The sequence below is a fragment of the Mandrillus leucophaeus genome, unplaced genomic scaffold, assembly GCF_000951045.1.
Source record: "Mandrillus leucophaeus isolate KB7577 unplaced genomic scaffold, Mleu.le_1.0 Scaffold740, whole genome shotgun sequence".
NCBI classification, from domain to species: Eukaryota; Metazoa; Chordata; class Mammalia; order Primates; family Cercopithecidae; genus Mandrillus; species Mandrillus leucophaeus.
The window spans coordinates 400,843-426,954 of NW_012108031.1; the positions used below are offsets into that span (position 1 = coordinate 400,843).

The following is a 26,112-nucleotide window of genomic DNA, read 5'->3' on the forward strand; positions in this document are numbered from 1 at the left end:
CACACCAAAGTTTTTGGGAAGCATCGATCTAACCAAGGAAACTCCTAAGTGTGTATGTTGTAAGATTTTGAGAGTTAGTGTTCTAGCAGTGAGCCAAGAAAACGTTTAATGTCATTCTCAAATATGTTTACTTTCCAGCCATGCTATATAGAACTGTAATATTTGATGGGTAAAGATCTGAATTGTACATGTGTTATTCTAAACACCATAATTCTAGACATGCAGACATCAAAAAGCAGATGTTGGAGACCCTGTGGACCAACGCACACCTTCAGAAGTAGGTTTTGTTTTTTTGTTTTTTGAGACAGGGTCTGGCCCTGTCGCCCAGGCTGGAGTGCACTGGCACCATCTTGGCTCACTGCAGCCTTGACCTCCGGGCTCAAGTCCTCCCACCTCAGCCTCCTGAGTAGCTGGGACTACGGGCATGCTCCACCACCCCCCGCTAATTTTTTCGTATTTTTTGTAGAGATAGGGTCTCACCATGTGGCCCAGGCTAGTCTTGAACTCATGCACTCAAGCAGTCCACCCACCTTGGCCTCCCAAAGTGCTGGGATTGCAGGTCCAACAGGCCAGAAGTGGGTATTTTTATCAAAGTTCTCAAGTACTCCTTTTCTTGATCTCTTCTAAAAACAAGTACAGCATAATTTGGAGGCACATGTAAAAAGTTTACTACATCAAGGCCAGGCGCGGTGGCTCACGCCTGTAATCCCAGCACTTTGGGAGGCCGAGGCGGGCGGATCACGAGGTCAGGAGATCAAGACCATCCTGGCTAACACGGTGAAACCCCGTCTCTACTAAAAAATGCAAAAAATTAGCTGGGCGTGGCGGCGGGCACCTGTAGTCCCAGCTGCTCGGGAGGCTGAGGCAGGAGAATGGCGTGAACCTGGGAGGCAGAGCTTGCAGTGAGCTGAGATCGCACCACTGCACTCCAGCCTGGGTGAAAGAGCAAGACTCCGTCTCAAAGTTTACTACATTAAGATGCCTGCAATACACTATCTTAAGTCATAGGAGACTTCTTTGTGTGTAACACAATACACAGGTGGGAAAAAAAAAAAAAAAAAAAAAACGTGGATTCAGTTTCCTTTAAATGTAGTGCTAATTATTGGTAGAAACTTTTTGAGTTGGTATGTTTTCTTTAGGGCAGGTCTTTTCCTCTGGTAGGCAAGAACCACCAGGAGAAAACTACAAGCCATGTGAGGAATAGAGTTAATAAAGAACAGTGTTTATGGCTCATTTATCTGTATTTTAAAACTTTGCTTAAATAATTCTGGGTTAGGAAGAAAGCCCCACAAAATAAAATGAAATATAACAGTTAAATGAGAAGTGAATTTTATTTACATCTATTTCCATTCAGTGTATCACATCTTAAGGGTAGGTGATAACAGTGTGAAGGGTGTGCTCATTTTCTTCACCTGTGGGTAGAAGACTCTTCCCCAGAGTAGCAGTTGTTAATCCAAATGATTGAAGCCTTCAGGTAAGGGAGTAACTGCTGCAGGAATTCTTTCTTGAAGAATTTAAGCTGTTTGGTAGGAATTCTGTAACTACATACCTTTGAAACACTATTCACATTCAAGTAAACTCGTTTTCTAGCCAGACACAGGCTCAATTAGTTTTTTCAAACTCTAGCCAAGGCAGTGTTTCATTTGGGAAATCATGTGACAGAACTGCTCAATTCATAACTTCTCCTGCTGTTAACATTTACACTTAGACTGCCAACAACAGTTAAATTGTGGTCTCAAGGGAACAAAAAAATTGCATTCAGAATATAGTATTTTTAAACTAATTTTAGCCTGTAAGTCATTATGAGCAATAGTAACTTTTATACTCCCTCATCTTGTCTGATAATATATTCTATATGCTGTCAATCTGATTATATAGTCTATATGCTAGAACTTGCTAATTTTCATTCTGCCACCAAGAAAATTATACTTTTATTTATGGGAAAAGGATTTAAATACTCCTAGGTATGTAAAAAAATGTGTTTTAATCTAAAAGTGATTTTTCTCGCAAGAACAATTTTGTTTGCTTTCTACAAAGTTTTAAGTTTAATAAAATGCCAGTAATCACCAGTTTGCCTCCCCAAAATAAATGCTCTGATCCATATTAGAGTGATATTGTCCCTTAGTATTGGTATCTTTAATATTTTTTACATCATGAGATATCGTTATGATCTTACCTGTTATCTCAAGGTGAGCTAATCATCTTTATTTGCCTTAAAAAATACTGTACTGGCTGGATATTTAATCTTGTTAGTTTAGTTATGCACTTGTTTTAGTCTAGTTTAATTCAAAAGGACTCTTAACAGTATGGTTTAAAACTCAGATTTTCTAGTCCAGACAAATTGCTCTAACGATTTGGCAGATCAATGGAGATATCCATTTCAGCTTTATTGTTCTGTACTTACTATGTAGTCATGTGCAGTTTATCAACACAAAGAATACGAATGAAGGCATTTAAATGGACTACAAGTGACTCTGACTTGTAAACTAGGGAAGCCTCTTGTGTTTGACCTTAAAGAAGGCCAGAGAAAAATTGAAGATAGATTGACTTAACTATTGCCAGGCAGATTATGGGTTATACTTCCTTTCATTCTCCCAGAATTGCTCTAAGAGCTAGGTGTTGTCATTAGCATGTTGTTGCTAATGATATAAACAAGAACATACATGTAATCAGAGGTGGACAGATCTTCAGAAGTTCCTTAAACTTGTTTAAAAAAGAAGATTGGGAAAGAAGACTAAATCAACATGTTTCTCCGCTTTGAAGATAAAACCAGAAATGGTTTCCATTGTAGCATCTTGACAATAGACAAATATGTAAAGTTTATAAGTAGATAAGACAGTATTACTAGTTCTTCAGGGAACTGAGAGTTATAGGTTACTGATTGATGTATGTGTGTAAATTTCCTGATTTATCACTAGAGTGACTAACTGCTTTACAAAGCTATCCTGGTATTCATATGCCATGTACTAGGGAAACAACCAGGCCAATCTCCATTCGATTTCATTTCTCATTTTGTTCATTTGCATATTAATCACATATTTCCTAAAGTATTATTTAGTAGACCACACCAGCACAATGGTTCCTCCAGCTTTTGGCAGGTGGTCTTACTGTACAGAAGTTATAAATGGCACATACAACCTTCCCCTCCTCCCTCCCCATGAGCATGATGCATGTTGTAGTCAGACAGTAACATTTCCATATGTACATGTGCACAAATACATTAAAAACATTTCAGAATTATATAAAATTTTACATTACATGAAGTAGAACCATAAAGATTATCCTAAGTGTAACTACAGAGAAAATGCATGCAGGGAGAGCCCAGTAAAGTACACAGCCTGTGGGGTATATAATTTTATTTTAAGTTTATATTTCCTGCAGGATAGTAACATACATCTTTTCCTACCCAGAGGCAAAATACATTTTCCAAAAACTTGGACACTGCCCACTGCATTAAGTTTAAAATGCTCCCTATGTATATAGACAGTAAAAGTAAACAAAGAAACTTACAACACATTCCAATCTTTATCAAAAATGTTTTCAAGGCAACATTATTAAAATAATTATACCACAGTCCCTAATGTAACATCAAGCTCTAGTAGGAAGGTACAGAGAGGGCAGGAAGTTTCCATCCAGTCTGGTTTAGGTGCTCTTCTTTTCTTCACCCAGTAAATTCACGGTGGCTTTCTTGGCTGTTAGGAGGGAAAGAAATATATATCAAAACTCTTTGGAATGCAAGCTTTGTGCCTAACGTAGCTACTAGATAACAAAATTTGGATGACTCATGTTCGGGTGCGATCATGTTGGGGTTTGTGGTCTGGGCTAAGGGGGTTTCCAGGAAATGGAGAGGGTACCTCTTAGAGCACAAATCCTAAATACTTGAGCAAAATACTTGACGGTCATCTAGCCTAGCCCCTTGTCACCTAAACTGTTTGCCCTCTGTTCTCCTTTAAGCATTAAAAGAAGCAGAGATTCCTTAAGGGTAGTATTCAAATTCTAGTTTGTATCTGTGTGCTTGCCTGTAAGATTTCACTTATCAATATATTATCAATCTGATGACAACTAGGTCATCATATTTATCCCATGGTGACAAATCACAGAAGTCCTCATTCCTAGCACTAGAAATATAGTCATCCCTTGATACATGTGTTTGGGAGGGGAGGGACAGGGGGAGAGGACATTAGTTCCAGGAACCCTACAGATACCAAAATCTGTGAGTGCTCAAGCCCTGAAAGGGAATGGCATACATAGTATTTCCATATAACCTATGTGTTTCCGTATACTTTAAATCTCAGCCAGGCATAATGACTCATGCCTGTAATCCCAGCACTTTGGAAGGCTGAAGTGGGAAGATCACTTGAGGCCAGGAATTTGAGACCAGCCTGGCCAATATGAATGGTGAGACCCCCACCCCTCACCTCTATTTAAGAAAAAATTTAAAAGCCCATCTCTAGTTAAAATACCTAATGCAACATGAATGCTATATAAATTGTTGTTATACTAAATTGTTTTTCAAAATCTGTATTTATACTCTTACTGTGCCACCATTCTCTCCTATGAGAAGAGTTTGCTCTAAGTCTTTGAGTTGGTGACAAGACACTACATTCATCAAGAAAATATTCTGTCCAGATGTGGTGGCTCACATCTATAATCCCAGAACTTTGAGAGGCTGAGGTAGGAGTATTCCTTGAAGCCAGGAGTTTGAGATCACCCTGGCCAAAACACAGTGAGAGCCCGTCTCTAGAGAAAAATAAGAAAAATATATTTTCTTACGTCTGCAGGAGACCAAGCCTTCCACTTTCTAATTACCAAGTGGCTGGAAATGTGCTGTAAGAACCAGTGCAGTGTGTGAGATGGAGGGGAAAGGGGTTGTCTGGAAGCCTCCAGGGCCCCCTGTGAGATTTTACAATCTGCAGCTGTTCTTGATGGAGCCCAGAGTCTTAGTGATGAGAGCCAGGGAGTCCCTTCTTGTCCACCAGCTGCCTGACAGCTGCTCTCCCTTTGCTCAATTAAAATTACCGAACCAAGTTCACAGCAAAGGAGAAACTAGTCCTTCCCTTAACTAACCCTTTGTAAAACAATTCCTAGTTAATCCAAAAGCTTTGAGAAAGTCTAAAATGTGTCAGCATGTAAATTCCTCCTAACTTATTTTAATTCTCATGCCCCTATTTAGGAATGTATCATACCAAAGTAAGATTGGATTTTAAGTATTGATATCTAAGAGAACCAAGAGGCTAGAAATGTGGGTGAAGTGAGCCGAGATCATGCCACTGCACTCCAGCCCGGGCAACTGAGTGAGACTGTTCAAAAAAAAAGAAAGCTGGCAACCCTAAAGTGGGAGGTTGTTAAGACTACAAGTTAGAAAATACCTAAAACATATTGAAGTAGACTGGATTTGTATACCCAAAAATAGGAGTCCAGAGAAGAGAGGTATGTGAGGGAGAAATGGGGAACATACCACCTCTGGGGCATCATTGCTGCTGGAGAACTCTCTTGGGATTTTACTTCCCCGTGGTCAGTCTACCTCACAACTCCCATGTCTTAACTACCACAGAGCTCTAAAAAAAAACAACAAAAACCTTTCTCCAATTTCTAAAACCCTTGAGTCCCTCTGGAGCTCAAGACCCATCATCGGCAAAATCTATATCCTCACTCATTCCTCCAAATGTTTCCTTTACCTTCTTGCTCTTAGAGAAAGCTGGCTGTGCCCTGAGGACATTGCTTTCTCAAATGGTGGCTGTCTCTTTCCTCCCATGACCCTAGTACAAATGGATCTGGTAGGTATTGTTTTTGTTCTTCATTGCCACTTTCAGAATTTCATCATCAGATTATATTATCAAGTAGCCTTCCTTTTCCCTGTCATCCCTGACTCTTGGGCTACTCTGTCTTATTTCTTGAAGATTTTAGCTCCTAACTTAATGTTCCTTTCTAACACTACTCCTGTTATTTATTTATTTATTTATTTAGAGACAGGGTCTCACTCTGTCACCCAGGCTGGAGTGCAGTGATGCCATCTCAGCTCACTGCAGCCTCGACCTCCCAGGCTCAGGTGATCCTCCCACCTCAGCCTCCTGAGTAGCTGGGACACTGGTACGCATCACCACGTCTGGCTAATTTTTGTGGTTTTTTTTTTTTTTTTTTTTGTAGAGATTGGGTTTCACCATGTTGCTCAGGCTGGTCTCAAACTCCTGAGCTCAAGCAATCCACCCACCTTGGCCTCTCAAAGTGCTGGGATTACAGGTGTGACCACTGCACCTGACCTACTACTATTTTAATTATTGATGATTTTAATATCCATGTAGACATGCGTGATCTTCTAATATCATGACCTCTTAATTTCTCACCTCCAATAACCCTTATATTCCACCCTACATATGGCACTGACTCCCAGGATACCTGTTAGTACCAATGCTGCAGTCCCTCCATAATCTTGTATTAAGCATCCCACTCACCCACCATCATCTTTGTAGTGCACTTTTTTCTTTGTAGTGTGCTCCCCACCCCCCTTTTTTTGCTCATTGTAAATGATGATAAGAGTATTCCTGCTATTATCCTGATTCAGGGTTCTTCCACCACCACTTCCCACCTTACTCAGGTTAAATTCCATTGTCAAGCATTAACCACTCCACAGTCCCACTCTCACTTCATAGTTGCTGGAAATCACAACCTTCACACAACTCTCCACCTACTCTGCAGCTGTACCCATGTAGCTGAGTATGGCTGGAGAAAAACATAAACAAGAACTGGTTTCACTATAAATTCATGAACACAAATCTCAAGCATGCCTTTAACACTGCCTGGCAGTCACAGGACATTGTTCCAGTCCATTTACTCTCCGACTGTCCTAGAGGGGCTGGCACACTGCAGCTACACTCGCTTATGTAGTGTCCATGGCTGCTTTCACACTACAATGGCAGAGGAGAGTAGCTGCAACAGAGAACTGATAGCCATGAAAACATTTGTTATCCGGTGAAACCCCATCTCTACTAAAAAATACAAAGAACTAGCCGGGTGAGGTGGCCGGCACCTGTAGTCCCAGCTACTCGGGAAGCTGAGGCAAGAGAATGGCGTAAACCCGGGAGGCGGAGCTTGCAGTGAGCTGAGATCCGGCCACTGCACTCCAGCCTGGGCGACAGAGCGAGACTCCGTCTCAAAAAAAAAAAAAAAAAAATTTGTTATCTGGCCCTTTACAGAAAAAGTTGAGCAGTCCCTCTCCTTCCCAACTATTTCATACATTTTCTTTCCACTGTCTCCTTCCCCATCCTCTCTCAATTGGCCTTCTTTCTTCCTACCTTACTGAGATATTTGAAACAATGAGAAAGTCACTTCTGTAGGCTCCCATGGTCCCATGTGCTCACAGCATACCATAAACCCTGATTTCCCTGCTGTTACCATAAACTTCCAGCTCTTCTGACCAGTCCCTCTACTGGATACTGGATTCTTCCCTGATCAAGGACAGAGCTCCAGCAATTCACCCTCTCACTCCTGTCATCATTTTTTGCTCTGTTGAATTATTCCCATTCATTTTCAAACAGGCTTTGTTTCTCTACCTTAAGAAAAAAACTTTTAAAATTTCAGGACCGTAATTCCTTCTTCCAGTTATAGTCCCATTCTTCTGCTCCCCTTTGCAGGAAACTTCTCAAAAGAAAGATCTATATTCTCTCATCCCTTTTCTCTCATTCTCTCAAATCCATTGCAATCAGGAGTTTGATACCACTCCACAAAATCTGTGTTATCAAAATCACTAGTACCTTCCTCATTGCTAAATCTGCTCATTTCTCAGTCCTTATCTTACTTGACCTGTTGACAGCATGTAACATGATAGATCACTTCTCTTTGAAACACTTTCTGTTCTTGGACCCAAGGATACCACACACTCAACTGGCCACTCCTTATCAGTCTGCTTTGCTGGTTGCTTCTCATCTCTCCAGTCTCTAAACCTTAGACTCCCCAGCGTTAAGTCTTTGGACCTCCTCTTTCCTAACTACACTACCTTCGTGATCTCATCCAGTCTCATGTTTAATATGTATAAGCTTGTGGCCCCCAAATTTATGTCCCCAGTCCAGACCTGTTTCTTGAACTCTTGACACCTGTATCCAACTAGCTGTTTGATCCTTGTAGGTATCTAACAGACACCTCAAACAAATGTCCAGGACTGAATTCCATATCCCCCCGACCCGCCACAACCTCCCACCCCAACAAAACCTATTCTACCCCGTCATCTCCAGCTCAGTAGCAATTTTATCCTTCCATTTGTTAAGGCTAAAAAGCTTGTCCTTGCCCTTAACCCTTCTGACCCATGCCCAATCCATAAGCAAATCCCATTACTTCTACCTTTGAAATATATCAAGAATCTGATACTTCTTACTTCCTACTGCTACACAAAGAACCAAGCCACCATCGTCATCTCCAGTCAGATCACTGCAAAAACCTTTTAACTATTCCCCCAATTTCCTCCCTTACCCCGCTTCAGTCTGTTCCTAATACAGTGGCCACAGGCATCTTTTTAAAACACAGGACAGATCATTTTGCTCCTCTGGTTAAAATTCCCCAATACCTCCACATCTCACACAGAGTAGAAGCCAAAACCTTTACAATGGCCTATCACCTGCAACCTGTCCCACCTCGTCTCCTGCACCTCTCTAGATCACTTCTTCCGTTGCTCCCACCTCAGGACTTCTGCATATGCAGCTCATTCTGGAGTATGATTCCCCATGGTTCTTTCCTTTACCATTTTTTTTCTCTCTCTATTTTTTTTAGGGGGGACAGGGTTTTGCTTTGTTACCCAGGCTAGAGTGGCACAGCTCACTTGCAGCCTTGACATGGGCCGAAGTGATCCTCCTACTTCAGCCTCCTGAGTAGCTGGGACTACAGGCTTGCGTCACAATGTCCGGCTAATTTTTTAACTTTTGTAGAGAGCGGGTCTCCATAGGAGACCCCGTCACAAACAAGCTGGTCTCAAACTCCTGGCCTCAAGTGATCCTCCTACCTTGGCCTCCCAAAGTGTTGGGATTACAGGCTGAGTCACTGTTCCTGATTCCTTTACTGCTATCGAGTCTGATTCAGTAGAGCCTTCTGGTATAGATTTCCTAAATGTCTCTATTTAGAATAATAAGCATCCCTCCAGCCCTTGGCCCCCCCCCCATCTTTCTACTTATTTTTCCCCTATATTATCTGCTAAATATACCATCTAATTTTCAATTTTACTGCCTATCTCTCAACTAGACTGTAAGCTTCATTAATTCAAGGAGTATGGTCTCTGGTTTGCTGGTTCACTGCCAGTGTTATGAACATGCTTGGCACATATTAAACACCTCAATAAATAAATATTTATTGAGTGAATTAATCAGAGCTGAGAGTGGACATTCTTTTGTACCCATAACAAAAATTGAACAGCATACTGAACCGATCAACCTGAACTGAATTAGGCTGGCTGTCAGGGCCTCCAAAGTACTACTTCTGTCTGGTCACCCTGCTGCTACAGCCCTGGCCAGCTAGGCCCTGCTGTTCATGGTGCCGGCCCAGAGAGGAGCCAGCCAGGAGATGCTGAGTGCTGTGTGGGGGTAGGGAACCCCAAGGAGAAGGTGCTGAGGAGGACACTGAAAAACAGGGTTAGCAGCTCAAACTGCCAGGGACAGAAGGCAAGCTCAAATGAGTGACCTGAAACAGCAAGTAGTAGATTTAGAACAGAACCAAAAATTTTTGCTAGACAATCAGCTTTTACAAGAGAAAATGCATGGACTCATAGTTGAGAACCATGAGTGAAGGCAGCACTTGGGGATGGAGGCCCTGGTTACTGAAGAGGAGGCGAAAGCCAAGTTAATTCCATCTATTTGATGCTTGACATCCCTAACTAGGCAGTGAGGGTAGACGTCAGTTGTAGTGGGGTTGGAAGTAAACATCAACTACCTTCCCAGTATGATATCCTGTTGGGCATTCTGGACAACTTACCCCCAGTAGTGTTCTTCAAATGTCCTTCCCCAGAGTCTGCCAGCCTGGAGCAGCTCCCAGAGGTCTACTCAGAAGGACCCAATTCCTAACCAGCCTCCCTTTCTCTGTCAGTGGGGACATTATCAGCCAAGCTTGAAGCTATTAATGAACTAATTAATTTTGACTACATATATGCCAAGCCCGTAGTCTGAGACAGAGAGTCAAGCTAATGTGGTAGTGAAAATCAAGGAAGAGCCTCTCAGAGAAAGATCACCCGGAATTCGTGGTCTCAGTGAAGGAAGACTTTGTGGAAGATGACTTCATTCCAGACCAGGGTATCTCCAATCTACTTTCATCCAGCCACTGCCCGAAGCCATCTTCCTGTCTACTGGATGTTTACAGTGACTGTGGGTATGAGGGCTCCCCTTTCCCCTTCAGCAACATGGCCTCTCCACTTGGTGCAAACCATTCTAAGGAGGAGACTGGCCAATGAACTCTTTCCCCAGCTGGTTAGTGTCTAAGGGGTGATCTAATACTGTTGCCCTTTTCCTTGACTATTACACTGCCTGGAGGATAGCAGAGAAGCCTGCCTGTGCTTCACTCCAAAGGCCAGAGAGTCTGCAGTCCTAGAGAATTCCCTTAACGTATTTATCTGTTCAAATGTCATAGAGAACCCCAAGTATTGTCTTTTGGCATGCAGTCCAAGGTATTTGATATGTTACTATAATTCAGAACTACAGCTTTTGAGGTTGTACTTTTTCTAAAGAGTGGTAGTTTGCCCTAAATATTTATTATGTGAGGGTGATTAGAGAAGTGTCAGAGTAGACATGGAATTCATGAATGGCTATTTATCATTTCTCCTCCCCCTTTGTGGCATCCCAGGCTTGCCTCTAGTTTTAGGTCCTTTAGTTTGCTTCTGCAAGTGGAGAGAACACCTACCTGAGAGGGCTCTTTTCCCCTCATGTACAGTTCAAGTAAAGATCAAGAATTTTTTGTAAAATTATAGAAATTGACTGTGTAAATGCTTGGTGGAATTGTTTCCTGCTAGTATAGCTTTTGAAAGGTGCTTTCTCCATTTATTTAAAACTACCTATGTAATTAAAAAGTATAATGCAAACAAATAAACAATTAGAAGAGATGTACTTGCATATCAATATAGGTGATTCTCTAAAATCACTGCCTACCATGGAAAGTCATTTTTCCTAATGTTCTGACTCAATGCTACATTAAATGTGGCATGGAGGAAGAGTCTTGGGAAAAGCTGAGAACTGTAAGTGTTCTCAATAGGCAAAGACTTTGTAAAGAAATCCCAGAGTAACGGTGGCATTTGGCTGAGGGGTGCTGGTAAGACAAGAAGGCCAGGAAGCCTGTTATTTAAGCCCAGTGTGTCACATCTCCTCTCACATGTGGGGCCATATTGTTCCTGAGTCTTACCTTCTTTAGTGATGGCATCTGCAGTCTCTTTGGCCTTGTCTTTAAGGTCCTTGACCACGCTGTCCATCTGGGACTCATGCTTCAGGAAGAAAGGACGGATGATGCGCTTGTAGAGCAGTTCAGCCCCATTAGAAGGGCTCGGGGCCATGCACCACAACAGGAAGCCACACTGCAGAATAAGAGCCAGCATGGGTAACAGGAGGGTGGAGGGGCACATTCTGAGAATACACACTGTCTTTTACTATGGGGATGGGAAATGCCTCTGGTATTTTCTCCAAAGGTATTACCAGTGTTTTCTGCAGGTTAAAGGTGGGCTTTCTTTAAAAACATGATGAGTAATGAGCTGGTAAGGAAAAGCTGAGACTAAAAAACAAAGGGTAAAACACACCACGTCCAGGAGCTTAACTATCTTCCTAACTTGGACCACTTTTTAGTATATAGCTGTAAGAAGCTTTTATTAATCATAACTCTTAGAAATCAATTAAGAAAATATAGTACTTATCTGCATGCATAAAGCCCTATCCAGATAAGCCTAATATCTAGGAGGCTTGTGCTTGCTAGGCTTACCTTGGTAAATTTATCACATTTGTTCATCCTATTATAGAAAAAATACCTTGTCCATTCTTGAATTCTTCCTTTGGTGGAACCTCAGTTTTTGGGTAGATCTTTAGCCTTCAAGGAATCTTTACAGCTGTTCTTCATCTTTCATCTTAAATGTAGTTATTCCTAACTCCTTCTTTACAGCTCTACTTTGCCACTGAGATTTTTTTTTTAAATTGACAAATTTCTGCCCTAATTACTTAAATAAGGATTTTTACACTATTTATGTCCAAAAATTTTTTACTGTTTATTCAAAAAATACCAACTTGCCACTTCAAGTCATCCATGCAATTTACTCCTTTTTAAGATAAAAAGGAAAAAAAAAAAAAAAAAGAAGGGAATATTCAGAGTAATCTGCCCAATTCCCTAGAAAGTTTAATAAACAATATGCTGAGTTATTTTAGTTTAAAAGATTTTAACCACATTTTATTCCATACAGCCTAGGTGACTCTACAAAAAAAAACAGAAGTCACTTACAGAGAGATTCCAAATCAGTATTTTTTACATCTTCTCCTTAAAGTAAAAACATCTTAATTTATCATGCTTTAAATTTAAAAGGCTTAGTCCTTATGATTCCAAACCAAGGGATGTACTCTGATAATCAACAAGCTATGATGCCTTTCCAAGACAGTCTTTCAAATGTTTTAGAGATACAAAGCTGATAAAAGGTGAACACTAATGACAGAGTTTTAGTTTAAAATGCACAAATAGCTCACTCCAACAGCACCGTGTTGGCTCTGAGAAATTTATACTACACTGTGAACTTGTACTACACTCTGAACTTGTACTACACTCAAAATAAAAAACAAAACCCAAGTTCTCAACAAATTAATATCGCCAGATTATTATTTTTGAGAGTCTTGCTCTGTCACCCAGGCTGGAGTGCAGTGGCATGAACATGGCTTACTGCAGCCTTGAACTCCTGGGTTCAAACAGTTTTCCCACCCCAGCCTCCCAAGTAGCTGGGACTAACCAGGCATGAACCACCAGGCCTGGCTAAATTTTTATAGCTTTTTTTTTGTAGAGACCAAGTCTCACAATGTTGCCCAGGCTCCCCTTATCTCAACTACAGTAAAAAGTAACTCTTGAAATGTAACCTTTGTGAATTAAAATTTGTTACAGATGCACAAGTGTTTTTAAGACAGAGACTTACTGGGCATAGTGGCATGCACCTGTAGTTCCAGTGACTTGGGACACCAAGGTGCAAGGATTGCTTGAGCCTAGGAGTTGGAGACTGACATGGTTTGGTTGTGTCTCCACCCAAATCTCATCTTGTACTGTAGCTCCCATAATTCCCATGTGTTGTGGAAAGGAAGAGGTGAGAGATAACTGAATCATCGGGGTGGTTTCCTGCCATGCTGTTCTTGTGGTAGTGAATAAGTCTCACGAGATCTAATAGTTTTACAAGGAGTTTCCCCTTTCACTTGGCTCTCATTCTCTCTTGCCTGCCACTGCCATGTAAGACATCCCTTCGCTTTTCCTTCATCTTCTACCACGATTGTGAGGCCTCCACAGCCATGTAGAACTGTGAGTCAATTAAACCTCTTTCCTTCATAAATTGCCCATTCTCAGGTATGTCTTTATTAGCAGCATGAGAGCAGACTAATGCAGAGACCATCCTGGGCAACACAGCAAGAGCTCATCTCAAAAACAAAACAAAACCCAGAGACTATAGGACTAAATTTTTTATAAAACCCCAAAACTATAGCTGTATGCTTAAGAAACATACCTACCACAAAACCAAATAGGAACACTGAAAATAAAGTTATGGGAAAGATATATCAGACAAACACCAACTCCCAGAATAGCTCATTAGTAATATTAATACATACAAATTGCTTAAGGCAAAATAAGTAAATAGAATAAGGAAAGCAATTCAGCAAGAATATTAAAATTCCTGAACTTGTATATACCTTTGAAATATGTAAATTATATATAGCTTTGTATGTTTGTAATATAATATTTTTATAATTATATATTTTATATATAGCTATAGATAGCTTTCAAATATGGCTTTAAAATATGTAAATGTAAGTCAGAATTATATAGACAAATGGACACAATCTGCAATCATAGATTTTAACATTTCCATCAGAAATTGATATACTAGCCAGGCTCACACCTGTAATCCCAGCACTTTGGGAGGCTGAGGTTGGAGGATCACTTGAGCCCAGGAGTTTTGAGACTAGCCTGTGTAACATAGGGAGACCCCATCTCTATGGGCAAAAAAAAAAAAAAAAAATTTTTTTTTTTTTTTAGATGGAGTCTTGCTCTCTCACCCAGGCTGGAGTTCCGTGGCACAATCTCAGCTGACTGCAACCTCCGCCTCCTGGATTTAAGCGATTCTCCTGTCTCAGCCTCCCGAGTAGCCGGGACTACAGACGCACACCACCATGCCTGGCCAATTTTTCTATTTCTAGTGGAGATAAGGTTTCACCGTGTTGGTCAGGCTGGTCTTGAACTCCTGACCTCAAATGATCCGCCCCCATTGGCCTCCCAAACTGCTGGGATTACAGGTGTGAGCCACTGCTCCCGGCCACAAAAAAAAAGAAAATAATTTAAAATTAGCCAGGCTTGGTAGCGTATGCCTGTGGTCCTCCTGGGAGGCTGAGGCAGGAGGGTGGCTTGAGCTTGGGAGGTCGAGACTGCTGTGAGCTGTGATACCACTACTGCTATCCAGACTTGGTGAGACAGCAAGACCCTGTCTCAAAAAGACCAAAAGAAAAAAAAAAAATTGATATATAAAACAACCTAGAAATTAGTAAGAATGCAGAATAAAGAACACAAAATTTAACTCTTTTTTTTTTTTTTTAAAAAAAAAGACAGGGTCTCACTTTGTTACCCAGGCAGGAGTGCAGGGGCACAAATACAGAACACTATAGCCTCAACTTCCTGGGCTCAAGTGATTCTCCCGCCTCAGCCCTCCAAGTAGCTGACACCACAGGCATGCAGGCACGCATCATCACGTCTGGCTAATTATTGTACTTTTTGTAGAGACAGGGTTTCGCCATGTTGGCCAGGCTGGTCTCAAACTCCTGACCTCAAGTGATCCACCTGCCTCGGCCTCCTAAAGTGCTGGGATTACAGGTGTGAGCCACTGCACCCGGCCTAAAATCTCACTCTAAAGATATATACAGATCTCTCAACCCAACAAACAGGGATTCAGGGATTCAAAGAGTTAGTATAGTATATAGAGAGTAACAGGATGGGCTCAAAGAAACTAATTTCCAATCCCGGTTCTGCCATTTACTAGCTAAGCAAACCTTGTGCAAGTTACTTAATCACTTAAGTCTGTTTTTTCCTCTATAAAATAGGTATTGGGAATTTAAAAATCTACCCCTATAATTTTGTAAGAAAAGAAAATTACTGAGCATAGCAAGGACTTTCTCTGACCCAAGAATACTGTGTTTTCTAACAGCATCTATGAAACATTACTAACAGGAGAGCATATTAGCTTTCAGTGGGGGAAAGCAAATCCTAGAACCAAAAACATTTCAGCAAATCTTTATTTTTATTTTTTATTTTTGAGACAGAGTCTCACTCTGTCACCCAGGCTGGACTCCAGTGGCGTAATCTTGGCTCACTGCAACCTCCGCCTCCTGGGTTCAAGCAGTTCTCCTGCCTCAGCCTCCCAAGTAGCTGGGATTACAGGCATGTGCCAACATGCCCGGCTAATTTTTTTAATTTTTAGTAGAGATGAGTTTTTGCCATGTTGATCAGGCTGGTCTCGAACTCCTGGCCTCAGGAGATCCGCCCGCTTTGGCCTCCCAAAGTGCTGGGATTACAGGAGTGAGCCACTGTGCCTGGCCATAAGTAAATATTTTAGAAACTCTCCTTTTAGTACATGAAATGAAATTCAAATTTATGATATACTTAATTACAAAAAATATATAGTCTAACTGCAACATAAAGGAAAAACAAAATGAAAGTAATTTATAATATATATAAGTATGCAAACAAAACAATACTAGAAGACATCATAAAGTACTTGTAAGTAGAATCACTGACAGTGGCAGCTATGAACAGAATCTTCCATATATTCCCATAGGTTAAGAATGTCTGAGGGGCCAGGCGGTGCCGGCAAGATGGCTGCACTTGAGAAGATGACGTTTCCAGAGAAACCAAGCCACAAAAAGTACAGGGCCGCCCTGAAGAAGGAGAAACGAAAGAAATGTCGGCAGGAACTTGCTCGACTGAGAGACTCAGGACTCTCACAGAAGGAGGAGGAGGAGGAGGAGGAGGACACTTTTATTGAAGAACAACAACTAGAAGAAGAGAAGCTATTGGAAAGAGAGAGGCAAAGATTACATGAGGAGTGGTTGCTGAGAGAGCAGAAGGCACAAGAAGAATTCAGAATAAAGAAGGAAAAGGAAGAGGCAGCTAAAAAATGGCAAGAACAAGAGAGAAAGTTAAAGGAACAATGGAAAGAACAGCAGAGGAAAGATAGAGAAGAGGAGGACCAGAAATGACAGAAGAAAAAAAAAGAGGAAGCTGTGCAGAAGATGCTGGATCAGGCTGAAAATGAGTTAGAAAATGGTACCATATGGCAAAACCCTGAACCACCTGTGGATTTCAGAGTAATGGAGAAGAATCGAGCTAATTGTCCCTTTTACAGTAAAACAGGAGCTTGCAGATTTGGAGACAGATGTTCACGTAAACATAATTTCCCAACATCCAGTCCTACCCTTCTTATTAAGAGCATGTTTACAACGTTTGGAATGGAGCAGTGCAGGAGGGATGACTATGACCCTGACGCAAGCCTGGAGTATAGCGAGGAAGAAATCTACCAACAGTTCCTAGATTTCTATGAGGATGTGTTGCCCGAGTTCAAGAACGTGGGGAAGGTGATTCAGTTCAAGGTCAGCTGCAATTTAGAACCTCACCTGAGGGGCAATGTATATGTTCAGTACCAGTCGGAAGAAGAATGCCAAGCAGCCCTTTCTCTGTTTAATGGACGATGGTATGCAGGACGACAGCTGCAATGTGAATTCTGCCCCGTGACCCGGTGGAAAATGGCGATTTGTGGTTTATTTGAAATACAACAGTGTCCAAGAGGAAAACACTGCAACTTTCTTCATGTGTTCAGAAATCCCAACAATGAATTCTGGGAAGCTAACAGAGACATCCACTTGTCTCCAGATCAGACTGGCTCCTCCTTTGGCAAGAACTCCGAGAGGAGGGAGAGGATGGGCCACCACGACCACTACTCCAGCAGGCTGCGGGGAAGGAGAAACCCTAGTCCAGACCACTCCTACAAAAGAAATGGGGAATCTGAGAGGAAAAGGAGTAGTCACAGGGGGAAGAAATCTCACAAACACACATCAAAGAGTCAGGAGAAGCACAATTCACCAAGCAGAGGAAGAAACAGGCACCGCAGCCAGGGCCAAGGCCGCCGGAGCCAGAGCCGCAGGAGCCACCGCAGCCGGAGCCAAAGTTCCTCTAGGTCCCGAAGTCGTGGCAGGAGGAGGTCGGGTAATAGAGGCAGAACTGTTCAGAGCCCCAAATCCAAATAAACTAGTTTTGTTCTAAAAAAAAAAAAAGAAAAGAAAAGAAAAGAAAAAAAAAGACTAGGCCAGGCACGGTGATCCTGTAATCCTGTAATCACCTGTAATCCTGGCACTTTAGGAGGCTGAGGAGGGTGGATCACTTGAGGTCAGGAGTTTGAGACCAGCCTGGCCAATATGGCGAAACCCTGTTTCTACTAAAAATACAAAAATTCGCCAGGTATGGTGGCAGGCGTCTGTAATCCAAGCTACTTGGGAGGCTGAGGCAGGAGAATCACTTGAATCTGGAAGGTGGAGGTTGCAGTGAGTCAACATCATGCCACTTCACTGCAGCCTGGGTGACAGAGTGAGACTCTGTCTCAAAAAACAGAATTTCTGAACTAGAGGAACTACACAGCCTGCTTTCCATATCAGAGCATTCAACCCAGTGTGATTCACTGCCATAATCTCCATGTTATGATTTTAAGCCAGGCCTCTCTTCACCTTTCCTATTCCTTTCATTTAAAGACTCCAAAGCTTGTTTACTGAGCACAGATCTTGGAAAACAGGATCTTCAGACTTGGGAAAGCATGACAGTAGGTGATGGAAGGGTAAAGACTCAGACTAGCATCTAGTAGTCTCACTACACATGGATAGTAATGCTATGTGCATGAATGTGCAATCATGCAAAAACTCAAATCAGCCTCCTTCACACATACAATGGTAGTCTAAGACCTTCTGTTAAAAATCCAAGCACTCCAAGGAAGCCAGTGTCTTGAGGTACCCTCAGTATGTGCAAGTAGTTACATGTTACTCTTAGTTTTCCCAGCAACTCTCCTCTAGCATGCCCTAGGCTTAGCCAGCAGCAGATCTTACTGAATTGTAAGATGTTGCCAGAGGTTCAGAACCTTGGTTTTTTGAGATACGCATTTGCATTGACCCAAAATGGAGAATTAAATAACTGTGTTTTTCACTGGCATTAGCTTTGTTTCCTTGGCCTAGTGCCAGTTAATTACAGCAGACCCTGCAAAACCACCTCTCTAGTTATTTCCCTGTGGAAGCCTTTTGGTTGTTTTGTTTTTTGTTTTGTTATTGTTTTTTTTTTTTTTTTTGAGACAGAGTCTTGCTCTGTTGCCAGGCGGGAGTGCAGTGACGCGATCAGCTCACTGCAACCTCCGCCTCCGGGGTTCCAGCAATTCCCCTGCCTCAATCCCTCTACAGGTGTGTGCCACCACGCCTAGCTAATTTTTTGTATTTTAGTAGAGACAGCGTTTCACCATGTTGGCCAGGATGGTCTTGATCTCCTGACCTTGTGATCCACCCACCTTGGCCTCTCAAAATGCTTAGGATTACAGGCGTGAGCCACTGCACCCAGCTGCCTTTTGGTTTTTAATATCCAAAATTCATATAATGTTTTACTGTAGTTGCTTATATAGGAAAAGCTGTACATCCCCAAAATGCAATACAAGATGATGTACAGGAAATGTCTTGAGTAACATTTTTGACAGAATATCAGAATTCCTGGTGGACATTTTGAAGAATATGCAGAGCATCACAGGGGATGTGCTATGTATTCCTGCACACAAAGCAATTGTTTCTTACTATATTAACTATTTGGAGAGCAGCAAGTGTTTTTAGCATCTAACATCCTAACATGATATTTGTTATTTATATATAGGTATTTTGCTGTATTTTATTAATGCTTAGGGAATTCGTTGGGGAGTTTTACATTGACATGTAATATATTAAAAACTTTCCCACTTAACATAGTGGAAAATAAGCTCCTGCATAGAATGTACTCCTGCATAGAATATCTGATTTTCAGAAATGGATTACCAAGAGAGAGACAGATATCCGTATTAAAACCAGAAGCATTAAGGTGAAGTGAAAATGACTCATTGGATTAAGACTCAGGAGAAGTGGGGCCGGGTGCAGTGGCTTATGCCTGTAATCCCAGCACTTTGGGAGGCCAAGGTAGGTGGATCACGACGTCAAGAGATCGAGACCATCCTGGCCAACATGGTGAAACCCTGTCTCTACTAAAATTGGAAAAATAGCCGAGCATGGTGGCGGGCATCTGTAGTCCCAACCACTCGGGAGGCTGAGGCAGGAGAATCACTGGAACCCAGGAGGTGGAGGTTGCAGTGAGCCGAGATTGCACCACTCTGCTCCAACCTGGTGACACAGCCAGACTCTGTCTCAAAAAAGAAAAAGGAGAGGTGGGGTGTGTTTTATGACTTTAGGCAAATCAACCTAAGAGACAGTTTTCTCTTCTGCAGGGCTTTAGGAAAGTCACAAATTAATGTACTTGAAGAAAGTATACAATAGAATAGTAGTATTACCAGATCCTAAAGTTCTTATTGTGGAAAATCTCTGAAATATCACCTGCCTACATAGATACTAACTCTTCAGCAATCCAGACAAGCTGATTATCTTTTCTGGATGAATTAAGTCAAGTGTCCACAGTTTTGTACCTCTTCAATGTGATTACTTTGTAGGCTAGACTGCAGACTGTTAATTTACTACTTTCTGGTACTGGTACCCTCTAGCTATTGTCTTGAGACAGTAAAATAATTACTGCTGTCTAGGTACATCTTTAGCATATTCCAGTTCTGAAATGAAATCATTTTCTTATATTAAAAATAAAGTTAATTACTGTTCAACTCCCAAGGTGATATTCAGCTGCCACCTCTTACAACCCTCTCTTCTTAATCTATGTAACTATTCTACAGCCCAGGAATAGCCTGAGTTTATTAAAATCACCCACAGAGATCTGGCTGTCTTTTCAGTCAAGCTGCCCTCAAAGTGCCAGTTGATGATACTCCCAAGGAGACCCACAAGCCCACTGCTGCCTGCAGTTCAGACAGAGTCCATGCTATTTTAACTGGACTCTTGGCACTATTAGCACTGACACAGTGACTCCTTAAATTACAAATTACAACAGGCCATTCTATTCCGTCTGTGCTTCTAATGCTGTCACCATCTGATTTTCCCCCAGAAAAGATACTTTCCAGGTAGGGGCATGCTTAACATGCAGTTAGGGAATGGAAAGTTAATGTCAGAAGAAAATGTACTTCAACACTGACTTCCTGATAGGCTACAATGACTTGATCAGAAACATAAGTCTAAGAAGCCTTTGCAGTGTAGCCACAGAAGAGTTACGGGCTACGTTTAAAACACTGCTCAGCATGCACAAATAAAAGCTTAAAAAGGACGTGTTAAAGGAAAGATTTCCCTGTCTTTTGGGCCTCCTACGAAGATTAAGAAGAAAAATGTTGCCGGGCATGGTGGCTCACACCTGAAATCCTAGCACTTTGAGAGGCCAAGGTGGGTGGATCACCTGAGGTCAGGAGTTCCAGACCAGCCTGGCCAACATGGTGAAACCCCGACTCTATTAAAAATACAAAAATTAGCTGGGCGTGGTGGTGGGCGCCTGTAATCCCAGCTACTTGGGAGGGTGAAGCAGGAGAATGGCTTGAACCCAGGAGGCAGAGGTTGCAGTGAGCTGAGATCACGCCACTTCACTCCAGCCTGGGCAACAGAGCAAAACTCCATCTCAAAAAAAAAAAAAAAAAAAAATGTTGTATTCTCTGTCAATGGGTGAAATAGCACAGGTGACAATTCAGGTCAGGACCTAATCCTGCCAGAGTTTACTCAACCTTGTTCTAAAAATAAATCTAGTCGGGCCTGGTGGCTCACACCTGTAATCTCAACACTTTAGGAGGCTGAGGCAGGGAGATCACGAGGTCACGAGTTTGAGAGCAGCCTGGCCAATATGGTGAACCCCGTCTCTACTAAAAATACAAAAATTAGCCAGGTGTGGTTGTGCACACCTGTAGTCCTAGCTACTCAGGAGGCAGAGACAGGAGAATTGCCTGAACCTGGGAAACAGAGGTTGCAGTGAGCCGAGATAACGCCACTGCACTCCGGCCTGGTCGACAAAGCAAGACTCCATCTCAAAAAATACATATAAAAAAATAAATCTAGAAAATGATTTAAATGAAGGTAAACATAGGATACAAAGATATTAATTGCAGCGTTATGTATAATCACATGACAAATGTCCTAAATGTCTTTCAATTGGGAATGGGTAAATTATCAATAATAGATTAGACAGCTTGTCAAAGAATACTGAGTAACATGAGAAAATACTCATAATACTGTGTTAATTGAAAAAAGCAAGACAATTATATGTGATCTCAACCACACATATGGTTAAGACAGCAATACATATATATACACACACACATATATACACACAGTTCTGTTTGTATTTAGACACACAGACAAATATATTTGCACATTTTAAAAAATGGGAAGACTAAGATGTAGGATTACAAATGTTATTTTCCTCCCTACATAAAACACTTCCCAACACACACACACACACACACACACACACAAAAATGTAAACAGTAGGATAACAAGGACTTTGTTTTATTCACCAAAGTATCTCCCAGATGTAGAACAGAATCTGACACATGGAGGTTCTAAGTAAGTATCTGCTAAATATAGGAATGAGCATATATAAATTTCATAATCAAGAAAAAACAGCTTTTAAATTTATTTTTAAACCCTCTTGCTGAAGGCCAGATATCAAAGCAAAGCTCAGAACATGCATGATCCAATTTCTACCTAAGTACATCATATATTATCTTCTCAACTAAGCTTTGATGCCTAGCCATTGGCTCCTTTTATTTTCCTCCAATCTTATAAGCTGCTTTAGAAAAATAAAAATAAAGCCAACAATATTAACTCTGCAAAAAATAAAATATTAAACATGTCCTTGGGCTGGGAGCAGTGGCTCATGCCTGTAATCCCAGCATTTTGGGATTACAAAGTCGGGCAGATCACTTGAGGTCAGGAGTTTGAGACCAGCCTGGCAAACATGGTGAAACCCCACCTCTACTAAAAATACAAACATTAGCTGTGTGTGGTGGTACGTGCCTGTAATCCCAGCTACTTCGGAGGCTCTGGCAGGAGTATCACTAGAATTGAAGAGGCAGTGGTTGCAGTGAGCCAAGATGGCACTACTGTACTCCAGGCTGGGTGACAGAGTGAGACTCCATCTCAGAAAACAAAAAAAAATCCCATGTCCTTACTTCTAAGTCTCTTTTCCACATTTCCAGTCAGCATGTGATTGCAACAGCATAGGTAAGATGGATTCTAGTCCTTAAAATTCAATACTCTCCTGAACCTTCTCCTACAGACTCTGCAGTTCAGAGGCCTCTTCTCAGTCTGTTTACTAAGTCATTCAGAATATGCCACTAATGTAGGAAGAAAGCATTTTGATTGACAGCATCATGAATTTTTAATCCTTTCAAGTATATTATCTATTTGGAATGTATGCAATAAATTCACTTTAATGAACACTATGATGCCATGCAGCTGGAGACTACTAATGGATACACATTCATTTTACCATTAGGGAAGAAAATTTGCTGCAAAGCAGTATTTTAAATGAACTCCAAAACCAAATATAAATGATTCAATGACTACCATTTATTTTGGATCTTCTCTCTACCTCTCTGTGGACTCCATTAGCAGAGGTGATTAGGAGTAGGCTAGAAGTCAAGCTTACTCACATGTTGGAAATTTGAAGTCAGGTAATACTGCAAGTAGTTCTGCTGACAAGATATTGTTCACTGCCACAAACAAGTGGGCCCAAAGCAAAAGCCAATTTATTTCCACTAGACTGCACTGTGAGGTCCCTACCATTAGATGGATCTTATTAAAGGCTTTAAAATTATCTGAAGTTTAAATTATGTCATGTCCAAATTAAAGATTACAAGAATATTTTTATGAATGTTAAATGACTTCGAATAATAAAAACAAAAAAAAATCAAAACAAAAAAATCCAATCTTTGAAATCAACTCTTTCCACAGACCAATTTTTATTATCTTCCATCAGTTTTGAAAGGAAAATTCTTCATTGCCTTACAAGGCATTCTGTGGTGAAGTCATTCAAAAATATAACAGAATCTATACTGAGCATGTTTTTATTTAATTTTTTAAACTTTAAAAGACATGATACTCATTTTATATAGTGTCTTGTCTTCTTTCTTTTTTAAGCATAAATGGTGTGTACTACTGTATTTAACGTTCTATTACTTTTTTTCTTTTTCGAGACAGGGTCTCTGTCACCCAGGCTAGAGTGCAGTGGTGTCATCATAGCTTACTGTAGCCTTGAACTCCTGGGCTCAAACCATCCTCCCACCTCAGCCTCCTGAGTAGATGGGACCACAGGCATGCACCACCATGCCTGGCTTTTTTTTTTTTTTTTTGGTCAACATGCTGTGATCTGGGAGCCTGACTAATTTTTAAATTTGTGTGTGTGGAAACAGGGTCTCACCATGTTGCCCAGGCTGGTGTCAAACTCCTGGCCTCAAGCAGTCCTTCTGCCTTGGCCTCTGAGTATGCTGGGATTACAGGCAACAGCTAGCACGCCTGTCCTCTATAACTTTTCATAATTGCTAAATTATGCAAAAATTTCTGGGTCTATACATATGGATTTGTTTCATTCCATTTAACTATATGGATATACCATTAATTCAATTAACCATTTACCTGCTGATGAATATTTCAGTTTATAATGTTTACATTATGCAGTTCATATTATATACAGTTTACAACAAAAAATGCTGCCATGAATATCTTTGTGCAGCTCTGTAATGCACAGTGACTATTTCCTTAGAATTGTTAAGAATATCATTTTTCAATTCAACAAGAAATTGTTAAAAGGTCCCTTAAAAAGATTATTCCAATTTATACCACTACCCTGTTAAGTATCCCTTATCTGAAATGCTTGGGACTAAAAGTGTTTCGGGTTTCACATTTATTCAGATTTTGGAATATGTATATTATACCAACTGAGCATACCAAATCAGAAACTCTAAAATCTAAATGCTCCAATGAGCGTTTTCTTTATCTGAGCACTCAAAAAGTTTGGGGTTCTAAAGCATTTAGGATTTCAGATTTCAGATGTTCAGCCTGTACCACTACCTGTCTGTTTCCCTATACATTCACCAATACCAGATATCTTCAATCTTTAAAATATCTGCCAGTTTAATGAACAAAATATGGGATTTTACTATTTTAATTCACACTTCCCAGATCACTGCTGAGCTGTTTACTGGCCATTCATATTTTTTCTCTTCCATGAAATACTTTCTTTTCCCATTTTTCTTTTTCTTTTTACTTATAGAAATTGTTATGTATTCTGGATATTCCTTATTTGGTGTAAATGTTGTAAATCTATCTTCCTAGTCTGTCATTATTTTAACTTTGTTTATGCTGCCCACTGTCATAGAAATTTAATTTTTAGAAATTTTATTTAGTTGAATTTATCAAATCTTTTTCTTTGAAACTTTTGTATTTTGTCTTGCTTCTATACCTCAAAGTTAAAAAATATTGTCCTCTACTTTTTTCTAAAACAGATGTTTCAGTATAAAAGTCCTGTCTTTGCTAGTCACCCAGGAAAACAGGTGGACACTAATTAAGGGCAGTTACTTCCCTACCCCTGCTGCTCCAACTCCTAGAGCTGTGAACTATAACCCAGGATCACTTCCTTTTGATGCTGCTTTGCTGGGATGGAGGAGGGCGGTACAGTGAAGCTTTGACCTCAGGAGCTTTTCTGTGGGTGAGGAGTGGTTAACTATGGTTCCTGTGTGCCTGAGGCCCCCCCACTCCTAGGACTCATCCACCCCCTACCCAGAACTTACGAGTACTAGCACAGACTGGGGCCCTCTCCATTCCAGTGCCTGATGGGATAGCTGATACTCAGATGAAAAGGAGTTTGTAGGCCAAAATAAAAAGATATTTTAAGAGTATATTTCTTTTTTGTTGTTGTTGTTGTTGTTTTCAGAGATGGAGTCTGGCTCTGTCGCCCAGGCTGGAGTGCAGTAGCGTGATCTCGGCTCACTGCAACCTCTGCGTCGCAGATTCAAGCAGTTCTCCTGCCTCAGCCTCCCAAGTAGCTGGGACAAAGGTGCACTCTACCACACCCAGCTAATTTCGTTCGTATTTTAGTAGAGACAGGGTTTCACTGTGTTGCCCAGGCTGGTCTTGAACTCCTGAGCTCAGGCAATCTGCCCGCCTCAGCCTCCCAAAGTGCTAGGATTGCAGGCATGAGCTGCTACACTCTGCCAAGAGTACGTTTCAAAAGAAAAACAACACAATCAACTACAGGTTTTGGTCAGGAGCAAAAATATTAGAACTGCTGACCAAGAATTTTAAACTGGGGAGCGTTAACCATACTAAAAGAAATGAGAAAATATTAGCAATATGAAACAAGAAGAAAACAGAAAAGAGCCAAGCAAAAACATTAGGTGTGAACAATATAACAGCTGAAATGAAGAACACAATATATGGCAGGAATAACAGAATGGTTATGATATAATCATGGAATACAGTTGAAAATTAGATGGTCAGATTGAATCCAGGCACGATGGCTCACACCTATAATCCCAGCACATTGGGAGGCCGAGGTGCGTGGATTGCTTAAGGTCAGGAGTTCAAGAGCACCCTGGGCAACATGGTGAAACTCTGTCTCTACCAAAAAAAAATACAAAAATTGGCCAAGCATGGTGGTGGGCACCTATAATCCCTGCTACTCAGGAGGCTGAGGCAGGAGAATTGCTTGAACCCAGGAGGCAGAGGTTGCAGT

At 41.1% G+C, this 26,112-nt stretch overlaps 3 protein-coding genes and 1 pseudogene across 3 annotated transcripts in view; 3 read left to right on the forward strand and 1 right to left on the reverse strand.

Annotated features, from left to right (window-relative positions):
* The window catches only part of SRP19 (signal recognition particle 19kDa), a 29,114-nt gene extending 12,790 nt beyond the window's left edge, over positions 1–16,324 (forward strand). Inside the window, exon 5 of the mRNA XM_011966082.1 lies at positions 16,013–16,324. Within this exon, the coding sequence (XP_011821472.1) occupies positions 16,013–16,017 (5 nt within the window). The 3' untranslated portion in view covers positions 16,018–16,324. The remainder of the gene's footprint in view (positions 1–16,012) is intronic.
* The window catches only part of LOC105529028 (U2 small nuclear ribonucleoprotein auxiliary factor 35 kDa subunit-related protein 1-like), a 30,275-nt gene extending 12,790 nt beyond the window's left edge, over positions 1–17,485 (forward strand). Inside the window, 2 exon segments of the mRNA XM_011966083.1 lie at positions 6,148–6,240; positions 16,013–17,485. Of these exon segments, the coding sequence (XP_011821473.1) occupies positions 6,148–6,240; positions 16,013–17,477 (1,558 nt within the window). The 3' untranslated portion in view covers positions 17,478–17,485.
* REEP5 (receptor accessory protein 5) overlaps positions 1,313–26,112 on the reverse strand; it is a 45,024-nt gene continuing 20,224 nt past the window's right edge. The window contains exons 4-5 of the mRNA XM_011966078.1: positions 11,365–11,533; positions 1,313–3,692 (exon numbers count right to left, since the gene is read on the reverse strand). Coding sequence (XP_011821468.1) covers positions 3,643–3,692; positions 11,365–11,533 — 219 coding nt within the window. The 3' untranslated portion in view covers positions 1,313–3,642. The remainder of the gene's footprint in view (positions 3,693–11,364; positions 11,534–26,112) is intronic.
* On the forward strand, positions 9,567–10,451 carry LOC105529033 (annotated as a pseudogene).